The 21,688-nt window shown below is 38.9% G+C and overlaps 2 protein-coding genes across 2 annotated transcripts in view; one reads left to right on the top strand and one right to left on the bottom strand.

The window, feature by feature from the left end:
• The first annotated feature begins 389 nt into the window (after positions 1–389).
• On the top strand, positions 390–14,577 carry CD164 (CD164 molecule). The gene is made up of 6 exons (XM_044674337.1): positions 390–713; positions 4,770–4,847; positions 6,439–6,510; positions 7,943–7,978; positions 10,710–10,766; positions 11,885–14,577. The coding sequence occupies exons 1-6, from the start codon at positions 458–460 to the stop codon at positions 12,046–12,048; spliced, it is 663 nt and encodes a 220-aa protein (XP_044530272.1). The 5' UTR covers positions 390–457; the 3' UTR covers positions 12,049–14,577.
• Positions 14,578–16,431: 1,854 nt separating this feature from the next.
• LOC123246558 overlaps positions 16,432–21,688 on the bottom strand; it is a 228,958-nt gene continuing 223,701 nt past the window's right edge. Inside the window, exons 43-45 of the mRNA XM_044675405.1 lie at positions 20,383–20,503; positions 18,984–19,108; positions 16,432–16,625 (exon numbers count right to left, since the gene is read on the bottom strand). Of these exons, the coding sequence (XP_044531340.1) occupies positions 16,497–16,625; positions 18,984–19,108; positions 20,383–20,503 (375 nt within the window). The 3' untranslated portion in view covers positions 16,432–16,496. The remainder of the gene's footprint in view (positions 16,626–18,983; positions 19,109–20,382; positions 20,504–21,688) is intronic.

Raw genomic sequence — 21,688 nt, 5'->3', positions numbered from 1 at the left:
CCCCGCGACCGCCCACGCGGGGCAAAGTTGGTTCAACTTCGGAGAAGTGGGGCCTCGACCGTCAAGGGGTGGGTCTGGACCCGGAAGGCAGGAGCCCTGGGTCACAAGAGCTTGTGGGACGCGGCCCGCGGTAGGAATTCCCCATTCCGGGAGAAGGCGTAGCCGCCGTGGGGCGAAAGGAGCGGGGTAGGACTATTCAACACGGACTCCCCAGCTAGTTCACACGCGGAACATCTCCCCTGTGCGCCCAGTCCCAGCCTCCTCCCTCCAGCCCCGCCCCTCCCCATCCTAGTTGGTCGTTCCTCGCCCCGCCCCCCCGCGCGCGCTGAGGCCCCCCCCCCCACGGTCCCTCACGTGACCCTGGGGCTAGGCAGCGGGAAGTGGAGTCTCCGAGGCGGCGCCGCAGGGGGACGGAGCTTCTTCCGCTGCGGCCGTCCTTCGCCCGAGTACTATTGCCATGAACGGGATGCTGGGGCCCTCCCGGCCTCTCCTCTGGGCCGCTGCCGCCTGCCTGGCCGCACTTTGCGTGCTGAGCGCGGCCCAAACACCACCAAGCCCTACGGCCAACTTCACCGAGGCTTTGCTAAATCTGTCCACGTCGAAACCCAGTCCCGAACCCACGACGCATCTCGTTCCCGAAACCACGACGCATCCTGGTCCCGAACCCACGACGAATGCCACGGAGCTCACTACGACCCAGGCTCCGGCACCAGGTGGGGGCGGGGCGGCGGCCGTTTCTCTTAGCGCGTTGGGTCGTGTGCGCGTGTGGCCGGTGGGGCTCGGATGGGGGGGTTAACTCTTCCGGCAACATGGCGGATCGTCCCGGGGAGCGAAAGTCCAGTTAATACAGCTTCTGCGGCCACGACCCTTTGAGGATGGGATAAAGTTGTGGGTAGTGGAGAGACAAACCTGTGAAATATTTATCCGGGCTCCGGGAGGTTTGGGTTCCGTAACCTCCCCCCAATTTAACTTTCTCCAGATGGAGATATCAGCCCTGACCTCCGTGCGGAGGACCCAGAAAGAGCCAACGTGGCTCCCCCCGGGCTGCGCGTGTGTCCTTGCTGGGGTGCCGGACTCCCCCTCCCCCACATCCTTTCCATCCCCGCCCCCGGTCCCGGGAATCAGGTGGAGTCGGAGGTGGCCCTGGTGAAACGCGACTCCCTCTACCTGTAGACTTGGTTGACTTAGTAGCGTCTTCCCTAGGGAGACTCGGTTCCCGGGCAGTGCGATCGTATCCAGTAACCGGAACGAAGAATGCCTTTTTGGACCAGAGCCTTTGGCCTCAGGGACATGCCGAGTTTTGGAAATGTGTAGAGCTGATTCTTTCAGTATTTATTTTATTTTATGGTGTAAGCCGGGATAAAGCCCCATGTGAGGTTTTGGAGCTCTCTGAGGGTTGGAATGAGGTGTGCGTAATTATTGTTTTTAAGGTGACAGTCAAAAGTCATCTTTGTATGTCCACCCCTTTCACGGTACCTGGCGCGGAGTAGGTGCTGAATAAATGTTGATTTGAGTGACCATTTGAAAAGTGCACGAAAAAGTTGGAAAAAGGTTAACGTGGCTTAATCAAAGCCCCAGGTTGTCCTAGAATACTAACTTAACTATTCCTTATGGTCACTTAAGAACCTTCACTCCCTGTAGATTTAACTCTTCTCCAAATTTACATATGCAATAACTGGACACTCTAAAATCCTTAAAATCAAACTAGGAAAGAAAAGCACTCAGTGTAACGTTCTGTCCAGGAACAGTGTTATTGGGTGTTGTGGCCTTTGTTTAAACTGTTAATGTTAACTTTTTTTTTTTTAAACCCATACCTTCTGTCTAAGAGCCAATACTATGTATTGTTTCCTAGGCAGAAGAGTAGTTAGGACCAGGCAATGTGACTTGCCCAATGTCACACAGCTAGGAAGTGTCTGAGGTCCCCATATGAACCTCCTCACATCCAAATCTGGCTCTCAATCCACTGAGCCATTTCTCTACCTGACCCTTGATGCTAAACTTTTAAAAGCGCTTTTTCAGAAAAGTTTGGAAGAATCAGGTTCATTACCGTTAAAGAAGTGATTTAAAGCCTGAACCTTGAATGTACTGAGATGGAGTTCAGTTTCCATTTCTAGAAACCGCTGCATGGATAAGTTTCAGTTTGAGAAGCTAAGGCATGCCTACAATGAATAAATTATGTAGTTCCGGGAGTGTTCTTATTTCCCCTCTTTTTCACTTCTTAACATAGAAATATAATGTGGTAAGGTATGGAACCACATAAAAAAGTATGTAGTGGAGGCAGAAAGAACCGTAGAGATAATCGAATTCAGTTCCCTCATTTTAGAGGTGAGGTAGCTGAGGCTGTGAAAGATGAAATCACTTGCTCAAAGTCACAGAAATATTAAGTAGCAGTTTGGGGATTCAAAGTCTTGGGACTCCAAATCTAGTAATTTTCTTCCAGTATTGTGGTCTGGTAGAATAGTAATGAAGTCCATAATGTGTGGTGGAAGAATTTTTAATTTGCTGTCCAGTCAGTTGATTCTCAGACTGACTTAACTTTGCTTTCATTATACCCAAAGTTTTTAAATATATCTCTTAACAGTTTTCCTTAAGCTTAAAGTTTGAATTAAAAGTTTCAGAGTAAAATGAGGGAAAATGTAGTCAGAGACATTCATGAAAGCCTCTCTGGGTATTGAAATAACTTTTTAAAGAAACTTTTCATTTTTTGAAAAATATAAAATTTAAAAGAATTCCGTTGGGGAAAGTAGTACAGTACAATGGAAAGACTAGATTTGGCATCAGAGGATCTGAGTTGAATGCCACTTCCTAACTTAGGCAAGCCTCTTCATGTCTCTGGGTCTCAGTTTCTTAAATCTGTAAAATAACAAGGTAGGACTAAGGGATCTTTAAGATATGTGTTTTGCTCAAAATCGATGATCTTATTAATTATTAACTTCCTGGAAGAGACAGACTTATATATGCAGCTGGGGGGGGGCGTGCCAAATACCCTAGCATTCACTAAACATCAATGATTTCAACATTTAAACTGTGTTTATCTTATTTTGAGATGTTACAGGATAAGTGGCAATATTTACTTTTTTTTAATGGCATAATGGGTACAGACAGCTGACCTTGGAATCAAGGAATAACTGAGTTCAAATATTGTTATATGACCATATACTAGCCACAACCTCTCAGTGCCTAAGGCAACCCTGCTGAGGTGTCAAACTCCCAGCCCCCAAAATTCTAGGAATGCCTACATAGATTAAAGCCTAATTGGTTTTTTGTTTTTCTTTTTTTAAAACGACAAAATCCAAACCCCCCTGGATAATATTAATTTGTGGTTTCTAAGTCTATATGTTGTTGACAAGGATCCATTTCTATTGGTGTGTGGTTCTACTGCTTTATTGCTTTAAATTACATGAATTGCTAGTTTGGTTTGATGGAAGGAGTTTCCATTCTGGGAGATCCATACACAGCTGAAATCACTGGTTTTGGTCAAAAGTAAAAGAAAGTTAAGGTATTAGGATCATGTATATAGAACTAGTTTAGGGGCTCAGAGCACAGTCATCTCATTTTACAGATGAGGACTATGCAGACCCAGAGAGAGAGGACTTGCCAAGGATCATAGGGTTAGTAAATTAAGTTGAAATTCAAACCCAGGCCTTCCTAGTACTGATTTTGTTGCCACAGCACCGTAATTTGCCCAAGATTGAGTTTCTAGGATGATTATTATAGAACCTCAGCTTTTTGATACTCCATTTGTGGTTCTTGAGACCTTTAGCTAAGAATGGATTTTTTTCCATTTGTTTTTAGACCATGCCATTAAACCATGCATTTGACTTTGGCAGACTAGTTAATTGACCAAAGGACCCCTGTATAGGTTTATCTGACTACTTAAAATTGCTCTAACAATTTGTCTTCAATGGCAGTAATTTTTCACACTTCAGAAGCTTAAAAAGAATGCCCTCAACCACAATTCTGTAGCAGAGTATCAGACACCAAAGTATTCTGAGCCAAATTAAAATGTAATTGGAGAATATTTTTAAAAATATAATAAAGCATAGATAGGTGGTTTTCTAGGTTAGTGTGCACAAGGAAGGATACTTATGTTTAGTAGGCCTAGTTTCTATTTGAGTTTGAGACCTCCATCTATAGGATAAACAGAAAACAAATACCAGGAGTATGGTTTTCTTTCATGAATGCCTAGAAATGACTTAACAGGATTTTATGAATCATTTGAAAATGGTTCCAGGGGGCAGCTGGGTGACTCAGTGGATTGAGAGCCAGGCCTAGAGAAGTCCTAGGTTCAAATCTGACATCAAGACACTTACTAGCTTGTGTGACCTTGGGCAAGTCACTTAACCCCCATTGTCTTAGCCCTTACAGCTCTTCTGCCTTGGAATCAATATATAGTATTGATTCTAATGCGAAAGGTAAGGATTTTTAAAAAAAGAAAGAAAAAGAAAATGATTCCTTTCCCGGGAGGTGGGAATGAATGGTTTTATATGAAAAGTACTCTAAAATAAAGTAGGTAAAGCATATACACTTTGCTTTTAAAAAAAATATTTTTTATGAGTCATGTTTTTAGAGCTGATTTGACCAAATCAGTTTAACTTCTAAAAATAAGAAGAAGCTACCTGAACTTACATTACTCATTTTTTAATTTCCCTTTTAGTAGATCCTGCTATTACAGAGTTAGTACCAAGTAATGTTTTGGAAAGATAAGCAGATCTGAGAGTACATTTAAGATTACAAATTGAGTTTTTGATTTAAACATTCTATTTCAGATAACTGTGGAGATTACACTAACTGCAGTTCCTGTGTTGATAACAAAAATGCCATATGCTTTTGGATAGTTTGTCATGGTAAGAATCTTAACTTCTGTCAAATAAACAATATTGTCTTAACAAATACACTGTCTATGTATGCCACTGGAAAAATATACTGATAATTCAGAAATGAAGTCAATGTAAAGTGATCCATTAGAAGATAATCTGAAATTTTTTTGTATCATGAAACTTTTGAAGCTTCTGGACCCCTTCTCAGCATGATGATTTAAATGCATAAAATAGAATACATAAGATTGCAAAGGAAACTAAAATATCCAGTTATCAAAATTTTTTAAAGTTAAAGGGATTAAGACAAGGCCCTCTTGCTCTATAGCAGTGATGGGCAAACTACAGCCCTCGGGCCAGATGCGGCCCCCTGAAATGTTCTATCTGGCCATGTGACATTATTCCTAATCTGACAAATAAAGTGAGTAGGATACAATACAATGAAACTTTGAAAGAGTTGCCTTAGAAACAGACTGACAGATGAGCATTTCCTTTCCTTTGGCCCCCTCTTTAAAAAGTTTGCCCATCACTGCTCTAGAGTGTTCTGTTTCTTTGTAGATTGTGTTCATTTACAGTGCCAAGTTTGAGGTTTAAGGATTAACTTTTTTTTTTCTTTCCTTGGTTCTCATTTATGGATTATTCCGTTAAGATAGTCTTGTAAAGCAAGAGGAAATTTTGTAGAACTAAGGAAAAGCTTCTTGGTCTTTCAGATTATAAAATACTATAATGAGCCCCCAGAGGGAAGTTGTGGAGTCTTTGTATATAGACCATTAAACTGGAAGGGACCTTAAAGATAAGTAATATTGGTTATGGCTGAGGAAGCAGAGGTCCCAAGAGGTGTGGATTATTTCCATCTAGGTATCTTTATAGCTAAACAACTAGCATAATCTGTAGATAGAGGGCTGGTAGGATGATTTCTTAAGGCCCCATTAACTTTATGACTCATTAGGGGGATAGGATTAGAGAAGTAGGGTCAGTCAATTTTTTCTTCCATGCTTTGGATTATGAATTAAGAGTTTTAAACCAATTGACAATGCAAGGTGGGGGGGGGAGCAAAAATTATGTGAAAATTGTTAGCTTTGAAACCGTAACTTTTAATTAGCCTCTGAAAATTGAAAGGAAGCTACCAACCAATACTATGTATTATTTAAATGAAAACTAATATTCTCCAGTTACTTTATATTTATATATACTGTTATGCTTATTTTAAGCTAGAGGTGCAATTAAGTAGCTTAAGATGACTGTGGAATAAAATAGTGCTGGAAGCAGTGATTTTTGATGACTAAATGATATATAATCCTCTATGAAGATACAATTGGGGCTGATTTGAGTACTGCTTTGACTGAAATTTATCTGCTATTACTCCAGGACATTTTTATTTTAGAAGAATTATAGTGGTGGGGACTACTGTGCTGTCTTTAGTGTTTCTGAAGCTTAATTTTTAGGAGATATTGGTGCCTTTTCTCTTTGTCTTGATTAGTATTAGGTTCAATTCACCAGAACCCCAGAATTTCATAGGCATCAGTTCTGTACATTCATTCTGATAGATATAAAAACAACATAGAGACTATATCTTGGTGTCAAGAGTGATTTTTTCACCCCCATCATATTTCTTTTGCAGGTAGTGGCTTTTGTTCAAAAAATAAAACATTTGCCAATTGTACTGTTGTTAACGGCACAAGTGACTGTTTAGGTAAGTGATAAAAATTAAATTTGATTTTAATTTGTTGATTGCTATTGAGAAATGGCAACCGGGGACAGATGGGTGGGGTTAAGACCATTACCTCAGATGAAGAGCTAGTGCAGTGATGGCAAACTTATGACACGTGTCACGCTTAGCCATTTTCAATGACACGCAGCTGCATACAGAGAAATATGGGGTCGCATGCCGAGGATGAAACATTTGCTGTAGTATAGTGTCCGACACTGCACTCTAGATGACAATTCTACCTATATTAATTTGCTTATTTTGGTTTTTTAAATACAGTTATAATTATACATTTTATTATTTAAACTATAAATATCACAAAATTGTGTTTTTTTTCTTGAAGTGACATGCCACCCAAGTTATGTTCGGTTTTTTGGCGAATTTTGACAATCCAAGCTCAAAAGGTTGCCCATCACTGAGCCAGTGTTTCAGAACCAAACCAGTTATATTCTGTTCTGATATCATGTAAATTGGGACTAAATCCTGCATCTAAATTCTGACTTGATCTTTTGATATTTTTACAACCAAAGGAAAGCTTCTTGGTCTTTAGGATTATAAAATACTATTCCCAGAGGGAAGTTGTGGAGTCTTTGTTATATAAACCATTAAACTGGAAGGGAAGTACCCTTGGGCAAGTAATTTGACTTCTGAGTCTCAGTTTTCCCATTTGTAAGATTTAGAGAATTATAGAGACATTGTAGAGTAATAGATTGCGTTAGCTTTGGGATCAAGAAGAGCTGGATTCAAATCCTGTTTCTGATACACACTAGCTATGTGGTCAGGAGCAATTCAGTTTAAGTTTTCAGTGTCTTATACAACTAAATTATATATGAATGGCTAATCTTCATTGATAGAGGGAATTTTGGTATCAAGAGTGCCCCTATTCTTCATAGATCTGGATAAAGAACAAAGTCTGACCTATTTATCCCACAAGGTGTTCATGAGGATTGAGTGATCTCATGTACTATATAAATCAATTTGTAGTTGTAAAACTACTATGAGTTGTATCATTATTGTATTATGAAGTGGCATAGCAAGGTTTCATTGTGGTTTTTGCCACCACTTAAATTTCTTAGTAATACTTCCTATATGCCTATTTTGAAACTAATGCAATCTGTGATCTCATTTTTGGGTAATGGGTTTATAAAATTGCTATAAAAGAGAACTTCTATAGAGCCAGGCTAAATAAACAGGGCAGGCAAACATAATCTCACTCTTCCTTTCTTAATAAAATAGTTTGCCAAATTTCACAAGTAGATCAAAAAATGCAGTGCTTATGCAACGAGCAGCCTCAGATGACTACCCTTAGTTATTCAGTTATAGTAGCTTTGATTTAGTCCTTAAAACTAAGAGATCTTAATATTTTGAATAACTTCTATAACTTTGTTGATAATATTTCTGCTTTTGTTTTCAATAGATCCTACTGCCAGTCCATCTCCAATTAGTCCTACAGGTAATTTAAGATAAGTAACTATCCAATATTATGGTGTTTTTAAGGTTTTGACATAACTTTCTTAGGTTAACTTCCTGCCATTTGAGTATCTGAAAAATTCCACACTTAATTAAAATACAAAGAAAAGATTGCTCAGTCATACTTTACTACTTCCAAATATCTGTGATTTCATTGGTGTGTATTATCCTTTTTCCAAAGCAGATTGCAATCTCTTAGACATTATATATTAGTTACTGTGGCTGCCAACATTTTCTTAACTGGTGATGTCATTAGACATACCATCTCCTTAACCTTCAGCCTTTTCCATAGGTAGAGGAATTTGTTACACATTATGCTTAGCCTTCAAGAAATCCATTATCATCTGCACTAAACAATAAGACATCATAGATTTGAGAGGAAGTAATCATTTGTGTGCGGCACAAGATAATGTGTTCCTTGGGGGGTAGGGATTATCATCTTTGTATCTCATGTGTATGGTTAAATAATGATTTTTAAAATATACATGTCCTTGCAACATACTGTATAACAATCTAAGTTTATGAATAGTAGCTTTGTTTGAATGATTATTTTGATCAAAATGAAGCAAAATAAAATGATAAACTGGTTTTTGTCCATTTGCAGGAGTTATCCTGCCATGCAATATTTGGGTACTGGGAATAAATGGAGTAAATTAGTTCTTAATGATATTTTTCTTTCAAATATTATCAACTAAAAGCAAAATTAATATTAATGGTGTGTGTTAAGCAATTTGATAATACTATACTATTTATTATTTTAAAATGTCATTATGGAGGTAAAAATTTGTACCATTTGTGGATCTTAAGAAGCTAAATCTTTTGGGCAACAACAACAAAAAATGAAAGCTCAGCTCTAAATACTCCTCTTTCAGTGGGTGAACTTTAAAATGGATCTAGCAAAAAGCATGTTTTAAATAATGTTTATTATATTGAACTTAACTATAGTTTGTGGTCTTGTCCAAATCAAGTAATTATGGCCTGCTAAAATCCTAAGTAATCCAAAATGGACAAAACTTCTTACTGTAGTTCCAAGTTTGCGCATAACTCTCAGGCTACCACTTAAGAAAGCTATTTTCATAAAAGTATCAAGTTCCACTGTTAGAATTCTACATTTGGAGGGGGGAGGAGAAGAGATGAAGCAAAACAAATGACTAACAAAGAAGGTAAATCTTTACTAGAACACAGCATTTACTTAGCCCTCCCAAATTTCCAAGATAATTTAACAGAGTTGTAGTGGAATTACTGTTCAGTACTACCTTGTGTAGTATATCTCCAATTAGATTGTTAACTCTCAGAGGCCAGCGACTATCTCTTTTTGTCCTTGAAAAATAGCATAGTCTTTTTGTATATAGTAGGAACCCATGATGTGGATTATCCGTTTTATTAAATAGTCCTTTTGCCTGGGTTTTTTTTTGTTTTTTGTTTTTTTGTTTTTTGTTTTTTTTGGTTTGTTTGTTTTTGTTTTTTGCTTTCACTGTACACTACAGTGCCCACACATCCCTCAGTTCTTTCCAAGCATTGACTACACTCTTCCTTTCTTATATTGATCCCACCTTAACTCTACACTACTTTTCTTGAGTTCTGGCCTTGTCTTCTTACTGCTAGTGCTCTGTCTTGGGGCCACCTTCTCTCTCTTTGCTGTTTCACTTGGTGATCTCATCAGCTCTCATGGACTCAACTGTCATTTCTATTTAGATGAATCTCAGGTCTAAATGGTCTCATCTTGACCTCCAGTCTTAGAACTGCCTTTTGGCTGTCTCAAACCGAATGTCCCATAGAAATTTTAAACTCAGTATGTCAGGGGTAGCTCAGTGACTCAGTCAAATTGAGAGCCAGGCCTACAGACAGGAGGTCCTGGTTTCAAATGTGGCCTCTGACACTTCTGAGCTATGTGATCTTCGGCATGTCAGTTAACCCCCATTGTTTAGCCCTTACTGCTCTTTTCTGCCTTGGAAACAAATATGTATAAATTAAAATCATTATCTTTCTCCCTGAACCACCCCACCTTCTCCTTTTCTTCCCTTTTATAGTTTGGGGCACCATAATCCTCTTGGTCACCCAGGCTTATAACCTAAGTGTCATACTCAGCTATCTATTCAGTTGCCAAGGCCTTTCAGTTCTAGACACCATCTCTTGTATACACTACCTTCCCCTAACACTGCCACCACTGGTATGGGCCTTCATCTCTTCTTGCCTCTTCTGGTGAGTTTCCTTGCCTTAAGTCTCCCAATTCCAGGTCATCCTCAGTTTAGCTGTCAAATTGATGTTTGACCTTTCTTTGTTTCCCATCACACAGTGCCTGGCTTGATAAATGCATATTGATTTGATTTCATTATAGTCAAATGATAGTTGACCATCTGCTGCCACACAGTAAACTAAAGAGATCCTTATCCCCTGAAATCTTAATAATATAAAATTCTAGATAAGACCCATGAGATAAATGTGACTATACAAATAGTAAAACAAATATTGCTGTCCTACCATAATGAAAGTAGATTTGATAGAGGCAATGGGAATGCTAGTGTTATTGTTGGCTCTTTACAAAGAGAATATTAATATTGATCATTCACATCTGCCCAGAATTTAACAATTGAGCTCTCAGTACCTGAGTACAAGAAGTATTTTGCAATTAATAGCATTCTAGCCAAATATTGGGTGGGTTCTATGACATATTTGTACAGTTAACGTAAAATTTTACCTTTTCTTTATTCTAGCTAAACCTTCACCTGCAGTTTCAACCGTTACAGCTGTCACCACAATTGTCACATCAGGTAATGAACTAATAACTCAGTTCTTACTACATCGTAAAAAGGGATAGGATGAATGAATTTTTCCAAATTTGTCTTGCTGTGTTTATGAATTGAGAGTCATCTTCCATCCTTGAGGACCATGATGAGGGTACTGTTAAAAGTTTTAGCTACAGAGTTTTTGTCTTATTTTCTAATATTTAGTCAGAATTGGTCAGGCACAGGCCAAATAATAAATTAAGTCGAATGTTTCCAAGAATTATGGTACCATGCCCCTTGAATAGCATTTTTGTAATTATTATCTAATTATATAGTAACTTAAAAAATATCAAAGAGAGTTTTATTTCTTTTCTCAGTCTGACGATTAAAAACTCAATGGGGGGGGGCAGCTGGGTAGCTCAGTGGATTGAGAGTCGGGCCTAGAGATGGAAGGTCCTAGGTTCAATTATGGCCTCAGACACTTTCCAGCTGTGTGACCCTGGGCAAGTCACTTGACCCCCATTGCCCACCCTTACCACTCTTCCACCTATGAGCCAATACACAGAGGTAAAGGGTTTGAAAAAAAACAAACAAAAAAACTCAATTGGGAGCAGCTAGCTGGCTCACTGGACATAGAAAGCCAGGCTTGGATTCCAAAAGTCTTGGGTTCAAACCTGGCTGGCCTCCGATACTTCCTAGCTATGTGACCCTGGTCAAGTTACTTAACCCCAGTTTGCCTTGCCTTTGCCCCTTTGTGTTAAGAGTTGTTAACTAATAAAGAAAGTAAGGGTTAAAAAAAAAATCAGAAATATATTCATTTCTTTCTTACTGAAATATGACAGGTATGATGAGATTAAGAGGAGAAATTATTATTTTCTTTTTTCATGAGTCAGACTGTGTACTATTAAGGCTGCTGTAAAGTCTTTTGTTATTATGTAACATTCCCAAAGGACACTTTGAAATGTTTGAGGGACATACCTGTACATTCCTTGAACCTCTTCCAAACCCTTAGAATAGAATTCTATTCAGTACATGATATATAATGTGTTTTTAATAAATGCTTTGAGAATGAATATGGTGTGTAGTAGTGAAAAGTGTGTGAAAGACTCAAAAGCTCTCAAACCTTCCCATTAAAGATATTTCTTTTCTCTCCTGCCTAACAGGTACACCAAACACTACTGTGACTCCTTCGCCTTCTACGAAAAAATCTACTTTTGATGCAGCTAGTTTCATTGGAGGAATTGTTCTTGTGCTAAGTGTGCAGGCTGTAGTTTTCTTTCTCTATAAATTCTGCAAGTCCAAAGAACGAAACTACCATACCCTTTAAGACACAACATTATAACATGGACTAGTAGTTTGTTTGTGTAGTTTATTGAAACCAAAATATTACCTTTTGAGATGTCCTACATGGAAGACAGTGTTTCAAAATCTCTAATCTCCAAAGGATGCATATAGGATATTTTGGAGCATCTTCCTTGAAGAAAAAGCAGTGCAATCACTTGTACTCAACAGGAATACTTAAAATATTCTGCATGAATCCTTGTGGCTGACTGTCTTATTTTAAGTGACTGCTGCTGTGGGATTTTTTTTTTCCTCTTACAATGACATGCCTAATGTAGGGGTTTTGTTTGGTTTTGTATTTGGTGAACTCACTGTCCTGAGCTGACAGTTTTATGACTGCCAGAAGTTTAAATTTAGTCATTTTAAAGCCTGAAAGCTAGATTATTCTCATTTTTCATTCAGGATGTAAGTTCATAGACTAAATTGTGAGAAGAATGTGCCAAATGATCTGCGGGTGGATTTTTCCAAAAATGGAGTTAATTTGTGGGAAAACAATACTCTTACTGTATATTCTTGAAGTGGAATTTAGTGCTTGACAAACCTGTATTTTTTTTTTCTACATTAGAAATAAAATGCCAAATAGGAAGTTACATTCCAGATTTCATGCAAAGGGTACAAACCATAAATATGTAGCAGGTAATTGTCCACTCTTTAAAAGCACCTTATCATTGGTAAAACAAAGAATAGTGCCTTAAAGACAAGACAAAAACAAGGTAACCTTAAATGTTTATGTGATTTGTCATTTTTCATTAAGAAAAATAACCTGGGCTTAACTGTTTCTGAAGAGCAGTAGTGTGCACTCAAATTTGGTAGAAACTCAGCAACATACTATTATGTAATTTAAAAGTCAGCTTCTTAATTTGGAAGCTAAAGAATGTTAATAGGAGGTTTAAAAGCATTCATTAGTTAAATTCTTCAAGATTTTTGTGTGTCTGCTAAAACATTTTTATAAAGATTTTATTTTGAAAGGTACAGGATAATTTTAGGATAAATATCAGGCATTTCTTCCTTTACATTTATTTTCTAAAAGCTCTCATGTAGCTGCTATACCTTTTAAGCATTCCAATTAAGCTTCATAGAAATTTTCAGTTTGCTTTATAGGGCAAGGAAGAAACAAATATTAAAGTTTGAGAATCATTCACAAATTCATTCCTTATAAAAAGGAGACAATCAGTTCAGCAGATACAACTAGTGAAATTTCAGGAAATAACAATTTTTTGTGTTGGAACAGATTCCAATAGGTCTTAGAATTGTTTTGTGTTGATTCACTTTAAGATTATTTTTTTAAATCCCTGTACCCATAAGGGAACACATGCTTTGGAATACATCCTTCATCAAATACTGCTTTGGAATACATCCTTCATCAAATACTAATTTTTCCAATCTCAGAACAAATGAGTATTTTTAATAAAGGTTTTCTTATAGTCTTTTCTCTCCTCCAATACTTAATTGGATTTAGACACCAAAAAGCTTAAAATAGGTTTTATTGTTTTCGAGTTCTTTCTTAGACTTTTCATTTGGTTCTTGGTGGCTTGTTTCTAGTACTACCTGCAGCAGCAGATGGCATTGCATTAAATTTTTTTTTTTTTTTTGGTGGGGGTGGTAGAACAACTGAAAACCCTTGCTTCAATTAATTGAATTACATTAAAGGTTTCTAAAATAAAGTTTTATTGTTTTCTGTGTTACTTGCTGGTACAGAGAAGTTTGTTTTCTTGCACATCTATATACTTAACTTTATCAAGTGCCTTAATTGTTTGAAATCTCTGGCTTAAAAGTTTTATTTTTTTTTTTTTTGAAGGGAAAGGTTGGAATGGTTTATCTGAACTAAATTGTGGTTTGCTCTCATGAGTGGAAACAAATATTTTGGGAAAATCTGGATTTTTGGGGTCCATGTCAGTATTTTATGTAAGTTCTGTAAGACTTGATAAGAAAATGTGATACAATTCCATGTTTACACTGGAGAAGGGAGTAAAAATTAGCAGGAACCTTGGGTACTTGTTCTTTCTAAATTTCTAGTAATCTTGCCTAAAAAATTTGACCTTGTCATATAAGTTATCATCAGTGCTAAATGTAGCAACTTAATAAAACTAGCTTGGTTTGAAGGACTTGAACTCTTTATTCTGGGTACTGCTCTGGTTAGTAAGAAACCATGCAAAAATTAGTTTACAAAATAGCTCTTAGTATAGAGCTTTGCCTTTCTAAATCAATTTCCTTCTCTATTTAAAGGTTCGATATTCTCTTGAGTCATCAAAACTTGGTGGTGTTTTTTTTGTTGTTGTTTGTTTTTCTTTTAAATTCATAGGAAATGTAACCTTTTCAGACTTTGGTTTTTGTTCCTAAAGCCAACTCAAACAAATGTTTTCTTTCCCATAAGACCTTGTACTTTACAGTTTCTTGTTGCATAGGCAGATTGCTGTATTTTGAATTTCAATTTCATGTTTTTGGTGAAGACAATGAAAAATCAATCTGTAACCATGACCAGACAGACTTAAAATAAATTCACATGTTGAATCAATTGGCTTTTATGAGTTGATTATGGAATTAAAGATGGGCAGAATGGGATGAAAAGTAGAGTGCTAGGTGTGGAGTTGGAGTTGAGCTCTAATCTGGTTGACAAAACTTGAAACGATTTGAACCTCAGGTAACTTCAGACTATCAATGATAGACAAAACCCTGGGAGTTCCCACACAGATAAAATCATTGGTCTTTGACATTGTAACGGGTAAAATACAGTCCCAGCCAGAGTTTTAAGCATTTATTACTAAGATGGGAAGGGGGGAAGAGATATATTTCTCTTAAAGGAAGGTTAACCTGTTTATGATTGATCCTCCACTTATTTAGCTGGCTGAGTCCTATATAATCTTCCCACATCTCTTCAAGAGTGGAAGTAAAGAGCCAGAGCTTTTACTGACTTGGGTTTGTCTAACTTTGTCTCAGCCCACTGACTTTGACAGGTCAGGCCCTTTCTCCTTTTCTCTGACTGCCCAGATGACATTTGCCCTGCTTAGTTGTCCTCTACCTTAATTGCTGGCTTTCCCAGCAAGCCCAGGGGGAACCAGTTTAGATTCCATCCTCTTGATCAAGGCCCACTCAATAACTTCCTTCACACATGTTCAATGTTTATGAAATTTTCATTTTTGGCTTTCAGATGAGTTGCATACCTCACCTAAAGCTACTTTTCACTAATTTTAAATCCTCTTTTTATTGGTTTTCTAAAAACAGGATGGCGAGACAATTCTGGGGAACTAATTCGGTAATTAGAGGATCACAAAATAAGGATTTTGAAGAATGATTTTGCTTCTTAGGCATACATCAAACATTTAAGTTTCAGGTTGAATTCACCAATTACTTTCATCAGACCCTTTTTAGTGAAGGTAAAATATAAAGTGAAATTGGGCTTCCACTTCAGAGAATTTGAAAGTAAAAGCAACAGGACATATTACTGTTTGCTGTAGACCTCACATCTGAAATCAATAGTTTTTCTCCCCCTTTTGGAGGAAACTAACCTAATTTAAGCCAACTTTCTGTTTAAAAAAATACTCTTATGCTCTAACTTTAGTCATGGGAACTCAGAAAAAAGGAACTTAACTTTGTTTAAGGATCCCCTTATATTAAAGGAACTGCCTGAAATTACTGGACAAGGATTCATTTACCCTTAAAACACTGGATTTGTATTTTATCACCCTAAAGATGACAAGTTCTCTTAAAATTTTTTCCTTTCAGGGGATCATTCTGTAGATGAAATGGCTTCTATTGAGGTTTTTTGAGAGGAAGAAGACATTTTTGTTATTCTATGCCTGTTAAAGTCAGGGTTGCCATTGGAAGGCGAGTACATTTCTCATTCTTTGGAGGTGACAGAGGAGCCAAGAAGGATGCATTTAATGAAGTGAATGTAAAATGTTTTGTATCCAATGTTATTCATAGTCATCAAGAGCTATATTTCACCTTTCAGTTAGACTGCTGCAAGTCTTTCATTTGCAGAAATTTGTAAAACCTCTAAATCCTGAGGGACAGATAGCATTTTCTGCAATGTTCAAGTCAAATATCCTCTGTACTGTGGCATGCACAAACATCGGTTCTATCTAATTCAGTGCCTCCTAGAATGAGTCACCAGATTGATTTCTGAACTCTGTTAATGGCAGTTGATAGGTTAGGCATGCCTGTCTCCAGTTTTGGCAGATTTACAAATGCCAAGGATAAATACTGGAGCCAAATAACTTCATTGTTATTCGTCTGATTGTAGATAGTAGTTTATTTAGTCATTTAATAGTATTTTGTTTAATTTAGTCATTTAAATAATTTGCTATTTTATAACATTGGTTCTGACAATACTGAACACAGTCAAAGAGTTTAATAATGTTTTATGGCCATCTTTATTCAGAAACTCAAGCAGGGGAATAGTTCCTTTTAGAACTTGAAAAGATGCAGCTGTGATTACCAGTGGTGTGTGGGCCTGGGCAGGGATGTGGGCTGCTGAGCAGTAGAGATTCGCACACCTGTTGGCTGAACGGTCTCAGTCACGTTGGGTAAGCAAGCTTCTCTTCTTCTGCATTTAGTGGGTACCTATAAATGTTAAATAGGCTTTACTATTTTAATTCAGGAAGTTCTGCAACCCTTTTTTAAATCAGCATTATTACCTGCTCTGTGGTTGTCCCTTTGCTAACAAGTCCAGGATTCAGTTCCTCCAGGGGCCACTTGCCTAGGCTTGGCTTGATGGCTTCCACTGTCTAACCTCAGCTAGCAGTATTATAAATGCTGGTCACGTTGGTCAGGGGGACTGGGTAAAGGATGTGGATGAATTTAGGCCATCCCATCAGTCCCCCTGGAAAAACATGGCATTTTTGTACATTTTAAAGACAGTAGCCATAGGAATATACAGCCTATTATGGTTGGGGTTTATCCACAAAAGATTTTTATTCCTGTTACTGTGTAAATGAAATTAACTCTAGCCCATTCATAGTCAAAAAACTACTAACCCTAGGCACCTAGATTATATCATCCCCACCTTTAGAAAACCCTGATCTAGTTTTATTTACTGATGGTTCTTCTTTTATGAGGGATGGCATACGCTACACTGGAGCTGCTGTAGTCACAGAATTTAACACTGTATGGTCAGCTTCACTGCCCTCAAATCTAAGTGCTCAAGCCGCAGAACTCATAGCCTTAAAATATGCATGTATAATTGCCAAAGATAAAAGGGTAACAATTCATACGGATTCTCGATATGCATTTGGAATATGTGTAAGAAGGAGATTTTAGGCATTTATCGATATGTATTTAAAATGTGGCCGCCAGGAATCAACAATTCAGATTGATTCCATAATTAAAATAGACCCAAGTCAGCATCGGATTTTACACTACTCAGTGTGCTTCTGAAACATTAGTCCTATGATGAATGTTACCTCAAAAACCAAACCCCATTAATATGGTATTCCAAAACTGAATATTCATTTTAGAGCATCCCTCCTAGTAGCCTGTGATTTGTTCTATTAAAAAAAAAAAAAAAGCTTCTTCCCTATTTGAATTAATGTTGCCTCAGAAGGTTTTCAAACTGTTCGTACCTGTTTATCATAACCCCAAACAGTGGCCCAGACACATTTGCCTCGTCCCTCGTGCCCCAAAGGAAAGACGTGGGGTTGAGGAGGGCTTTAAGTAGGAGGGCAAATAGTCCCACAAACTTAGCAGGTGCCTCGTGTCTTCCTGGGCGCGAGGATCAGACAGATAAGCGCTGTACAGCGTCCTGTCAGGTGTCTGTTAAGTGCCCGCCCCCAGGATGTAAAGGGCTGGCCCCTCCCTTGGGGAGCTGGGGGCGGGGGCGGGGGCGGGGGAGGGGAGGAACAACTACCAACAACTACAACAGATCCACCGAAGATATCGGGGAGATCATCTCAGATGGAAGGAACTAGCTTTAAAGGGAGTTGGGGAAAGACTGGGAAGGGAGAAGATGTGGGGCGCCAAGAGCGGGAGCGCCATGTCCCGGGAAGCTGAGCCAGTGCGGGCAGGGGAGGCCAGGGCAAACCACCAGACTCGTACTGGGGGAAGATCACTTGGATCGATTTTCACCCTCCAGACTGGTCTGGAGACGAGGAGAAGCAGGGAGGTCAGGCCTGAGGTGGAGGGTCTGTATCGAGAGCTGAGACAGACAGTGCCGCACAGCCCACTGGCCTCCGGAGCTGACCCCGTGGTGGGGGAACGAAGAATGGGGGATGTCCCCTAGCCTGGAGAGAGAGAAGGCCTTGGGGGATGGAGTGTCTACACTGGAGGCCACATGGAGATGATCAGTGAATCCATGACAATGGATGGGATTCCCGAAGGAGTCCTGTGGAGCCAGAGCCAGGATAATAGTCAACGTGCTTACAAATGAGTGCTGCATGTGCAAGAACCAGGAGAGGAACAGGATAGATCAGGGAAAACTTCCTGGAGGAGGTGATGCCTGCGCTTGGGCCTTGAAAGATGCCCCCGAGTAGAGGTAGAGAGAAAGGCTTCATTGCCAGCTACTGGGGACAGCTTGTGAATACACAGCTATGTTAGGTTTGAAGTTAGTAGTTCAGTTTGGAATCTAGAATTCCTCCAGTGGAGCCTGTGCCTCAGGAAAACCATTTTGTAGGATGACTTGGAGATGGGAGAGGCTGGAAACAGGAATAGCAACTAAGACTTTAATCATCCAGAATAGGTCAGGAAAGCCCACCTAGGGGCCGAGGCTCCTCCAAGGAGGCCACAGATCTCAAGTGGTAGGCCCAAAGGTCTCCACGACTGTTGCCCAATCTGGCCAGCCCTGCCCTAGGCCCACAGACAAACTGATAATTGTATTAGTGTATAAATCTGATGGACATAAAGGAATGAGTTAAGAAACAATTCAGACGGCTAAATTATTTTTTCCTTTTTGTTATTTCTCTCTACATTTCCAGATTCCTTACTTACCGTCCTGGGTCTTTGAATCCTTTTTATTTCACTGCTTTTCAGCTCAGACTTTAAAAGGCATGACTGGGAATACTTGCATGGAGTAGAGACTGAGCTTCGAGTAGGATTAGCCCATGAGGGAAGGCCTGTAATGTTTAATGGAACATCCGTGATGCGGGGGGCCAGTGGGGGAACCTTCCCCCCCTCCTCTTTTTATAGATTAAATGAAAGATTCTGACTTGCCAGGAGTTATTCATTATTAGACATTAATTAATTGTTGGGAACCAAAGAAAAAACAGACAAACAGAGCTCCCATGCTGTTAGGGGTGGCTGGGAAGATCAGTATGTATACATTCAGAATATACATTATATATATATATGGAAGAGTTTGAGCTGTCAGAGGCTGGACTTGAACTCAGGTTTTCCCAATACCAGGGCCGGCTCTCTGATCACTTTGATTATGATACCTTATTAATGTTCTGTATTTATCCTTTAAATAAATAGGCATATATTCAACACACTTATATCTAGCATATTCATTGTCACAGAATGTTAGCGCTTAGAGATCATCTAGTTTCATAATCCTTTTCATTTTATAGGTGAGGTAATAAATAGACTTAGGAAGGGATTTTTACGAGATTCTCTACAGCACCTCTCTACCCCATTTTATGAAAGAAGTTACCCTAAGGGTTAAATGACTTGTCCAAGGTCACATAGACTCTGGTCCGCCAGTCAAGGTTCTGTTCAATGTTCCTTTCCTGGTAGTATTACTAATGTGTATTTGCCTGCTTTTTTTTTTTTTAAACCCTTAACTTCTGTGTATTGGCTCCAAGGCAGAAGAGTGGTAAGGGTGGGCAATGGGGGTCAAGTGACTTGCCCAGGGTCACACAGCTGGGAAGTGTCTGAGGCCAGATTTGAACCTAGGACCTCCCGTCTCTAGGCCTGGTTCTCAATCTACTGAGCTACCCAGCTGCCCCCTTGCCTGCTTTTTTGACAGCCCTTAAAAGTGCTATGACTACCATTTTGGTTACTATTTTGACATGGCTGGATTAAAAACTTCCTGAGGCTCATTTTCTTCATTTGTAAAATAAGGTGCTTTGTTTTTTTCTCTGGAGATACTCTCTGAGGGACCTTATAGCTCTAGATCCATAATTCTGTGATCTCAAATCTAACAATCTTAATGGTTTTGGAAAGAAACCTCCCATTCATCTGCTTGGTTTAGTCCCTCAAGAGACCTAGACTTTTATTTCAATTCCAATTTTCCAAGGGTCCAAATTTGATTTTGTAGAACCAAATGTTCTTTAAATGCGATTTCACATAATACTGGCCATCAAACCTAGGTGAAGGGACACAGTTAATTCCCCTTCCTTTAAAAACCCAAAGTCAGGTTTTTCTGATAGGAAAAAATGCTATTTCTTACCTCCCAATGAGTTTATTTGGACTGATGCACTTTCTATATCATAAAGCTGACTCTGCAGTTCATCTACCCGCTGGAAAGCATCCAACTTTAAACTTCGTTCTTGGGCAAGCTGGCTTCTTATCTAATAAGATGGGATAAATCACATAAAGATAAGGTTTTTTTAAACGGGAAATAAGGTTTGCAGAAATGCATTTTTTACTTGCAGTTTTCATTTAGCTAGCAAGCAAGTGCTCATGAAAATTCTATTTGGGTTGGAGCCATAAACAGGCCTTTCAGTGGATAAGTTCTCTAGGACATCAAGAGTCTTTTGGAAGCAAAGTTGAACAATTAAATGTCTTTACAATGCAGTGGCTTCAGTGGGTATGCCGCAATTGTAGTGGATCCAATGGAATGGACAGAACCACTGGCATCTGCTGATTTCTGTGGTTGTCATTGGCTTCCCATTTGACTGCAGAGAAGATGGGCTTGAATTTTTTTTTTGAGTGGAGCCTCAAAAATGCCTGAACTCCTAAAGACAATCACGTTCAGAAAATGTTTAGGGGTGTCTGTTAGGTGCCTAGCATTAGTAGACCATCCTTGGGTACCCTGAAAACTCAAATCCTAGGATTGAAAGGACTAAGATGGACTAAAGGCTCTTTTCTTGAATAAATGATTGTTGCTCGCGGCTTCATTTGTGCCAAGCAATCTGCTAGAAGGTCCTCAGGTTAATCCCTTTCTGCTTAGCTACATTAAATAAATAATTCTGATGCCGATAGATGTAGTAACGGTGAGAAATGAGTGAAGAGTTAATGAAAAGAAGTAATACTTGTCTTTGGAAAAAATGGTTTACCTTTGCCCTACCACAGTCCAAAGTCTAGATACAATTTCACATTTATTAGGATGAATCTGACACATCTCTTGAAGAGACTTGTCTAGAGAAACAAGGAAGCTTTTTTGTTCAACAAAGTAACATCCTGTGAGTTTTCATTTAATATATAAAATCAGAGGAAATTGTGGTCAAAGACTCAGCAGTCCTCTCAGCTCCAAACTGTTTCTTAACAATATCATTCTTCCCCTTTAACCTCATCCATCTTTTACCTAGTATAAATCATAGCATTGCCTTTTAGTCCCATGGATGGAGCAGCCATTAAGGCCGAGTCTCCCTGACCTGGTAGATGGTAAGGGCTAGGAAAAAAAAAATAATCACCTCACTACATACCTATCAGGTTGACCAAACCAGTTACTCTTCCCCTTAACGCACCTTCAAAGCACTTTTGGAAACTTGGTGCTATCAACAATTCCTTTGGCTTCTCCCGATTTAGTGAGG

The sequence above is a fragment of the Gracilinanus agilis genome, chromosome 4, assembly GCF_016433145.1.
Source record: "Gracilinanus agilis isolate LMUSP501 chromosome 4, AgileGrace, whole genome shotgun sequence".
Lineage (NCBI taxonomy): Eukaryota > Metazoa > Chordata > Mammalia > Didelphimorphia > Didelphidae > Gracilinanus > Gracilinanus agilis.
Note: the sequence above shows the minus strand (reverse complement) of the source record. Positions and strands in the feature narration are given on the sequence as shown.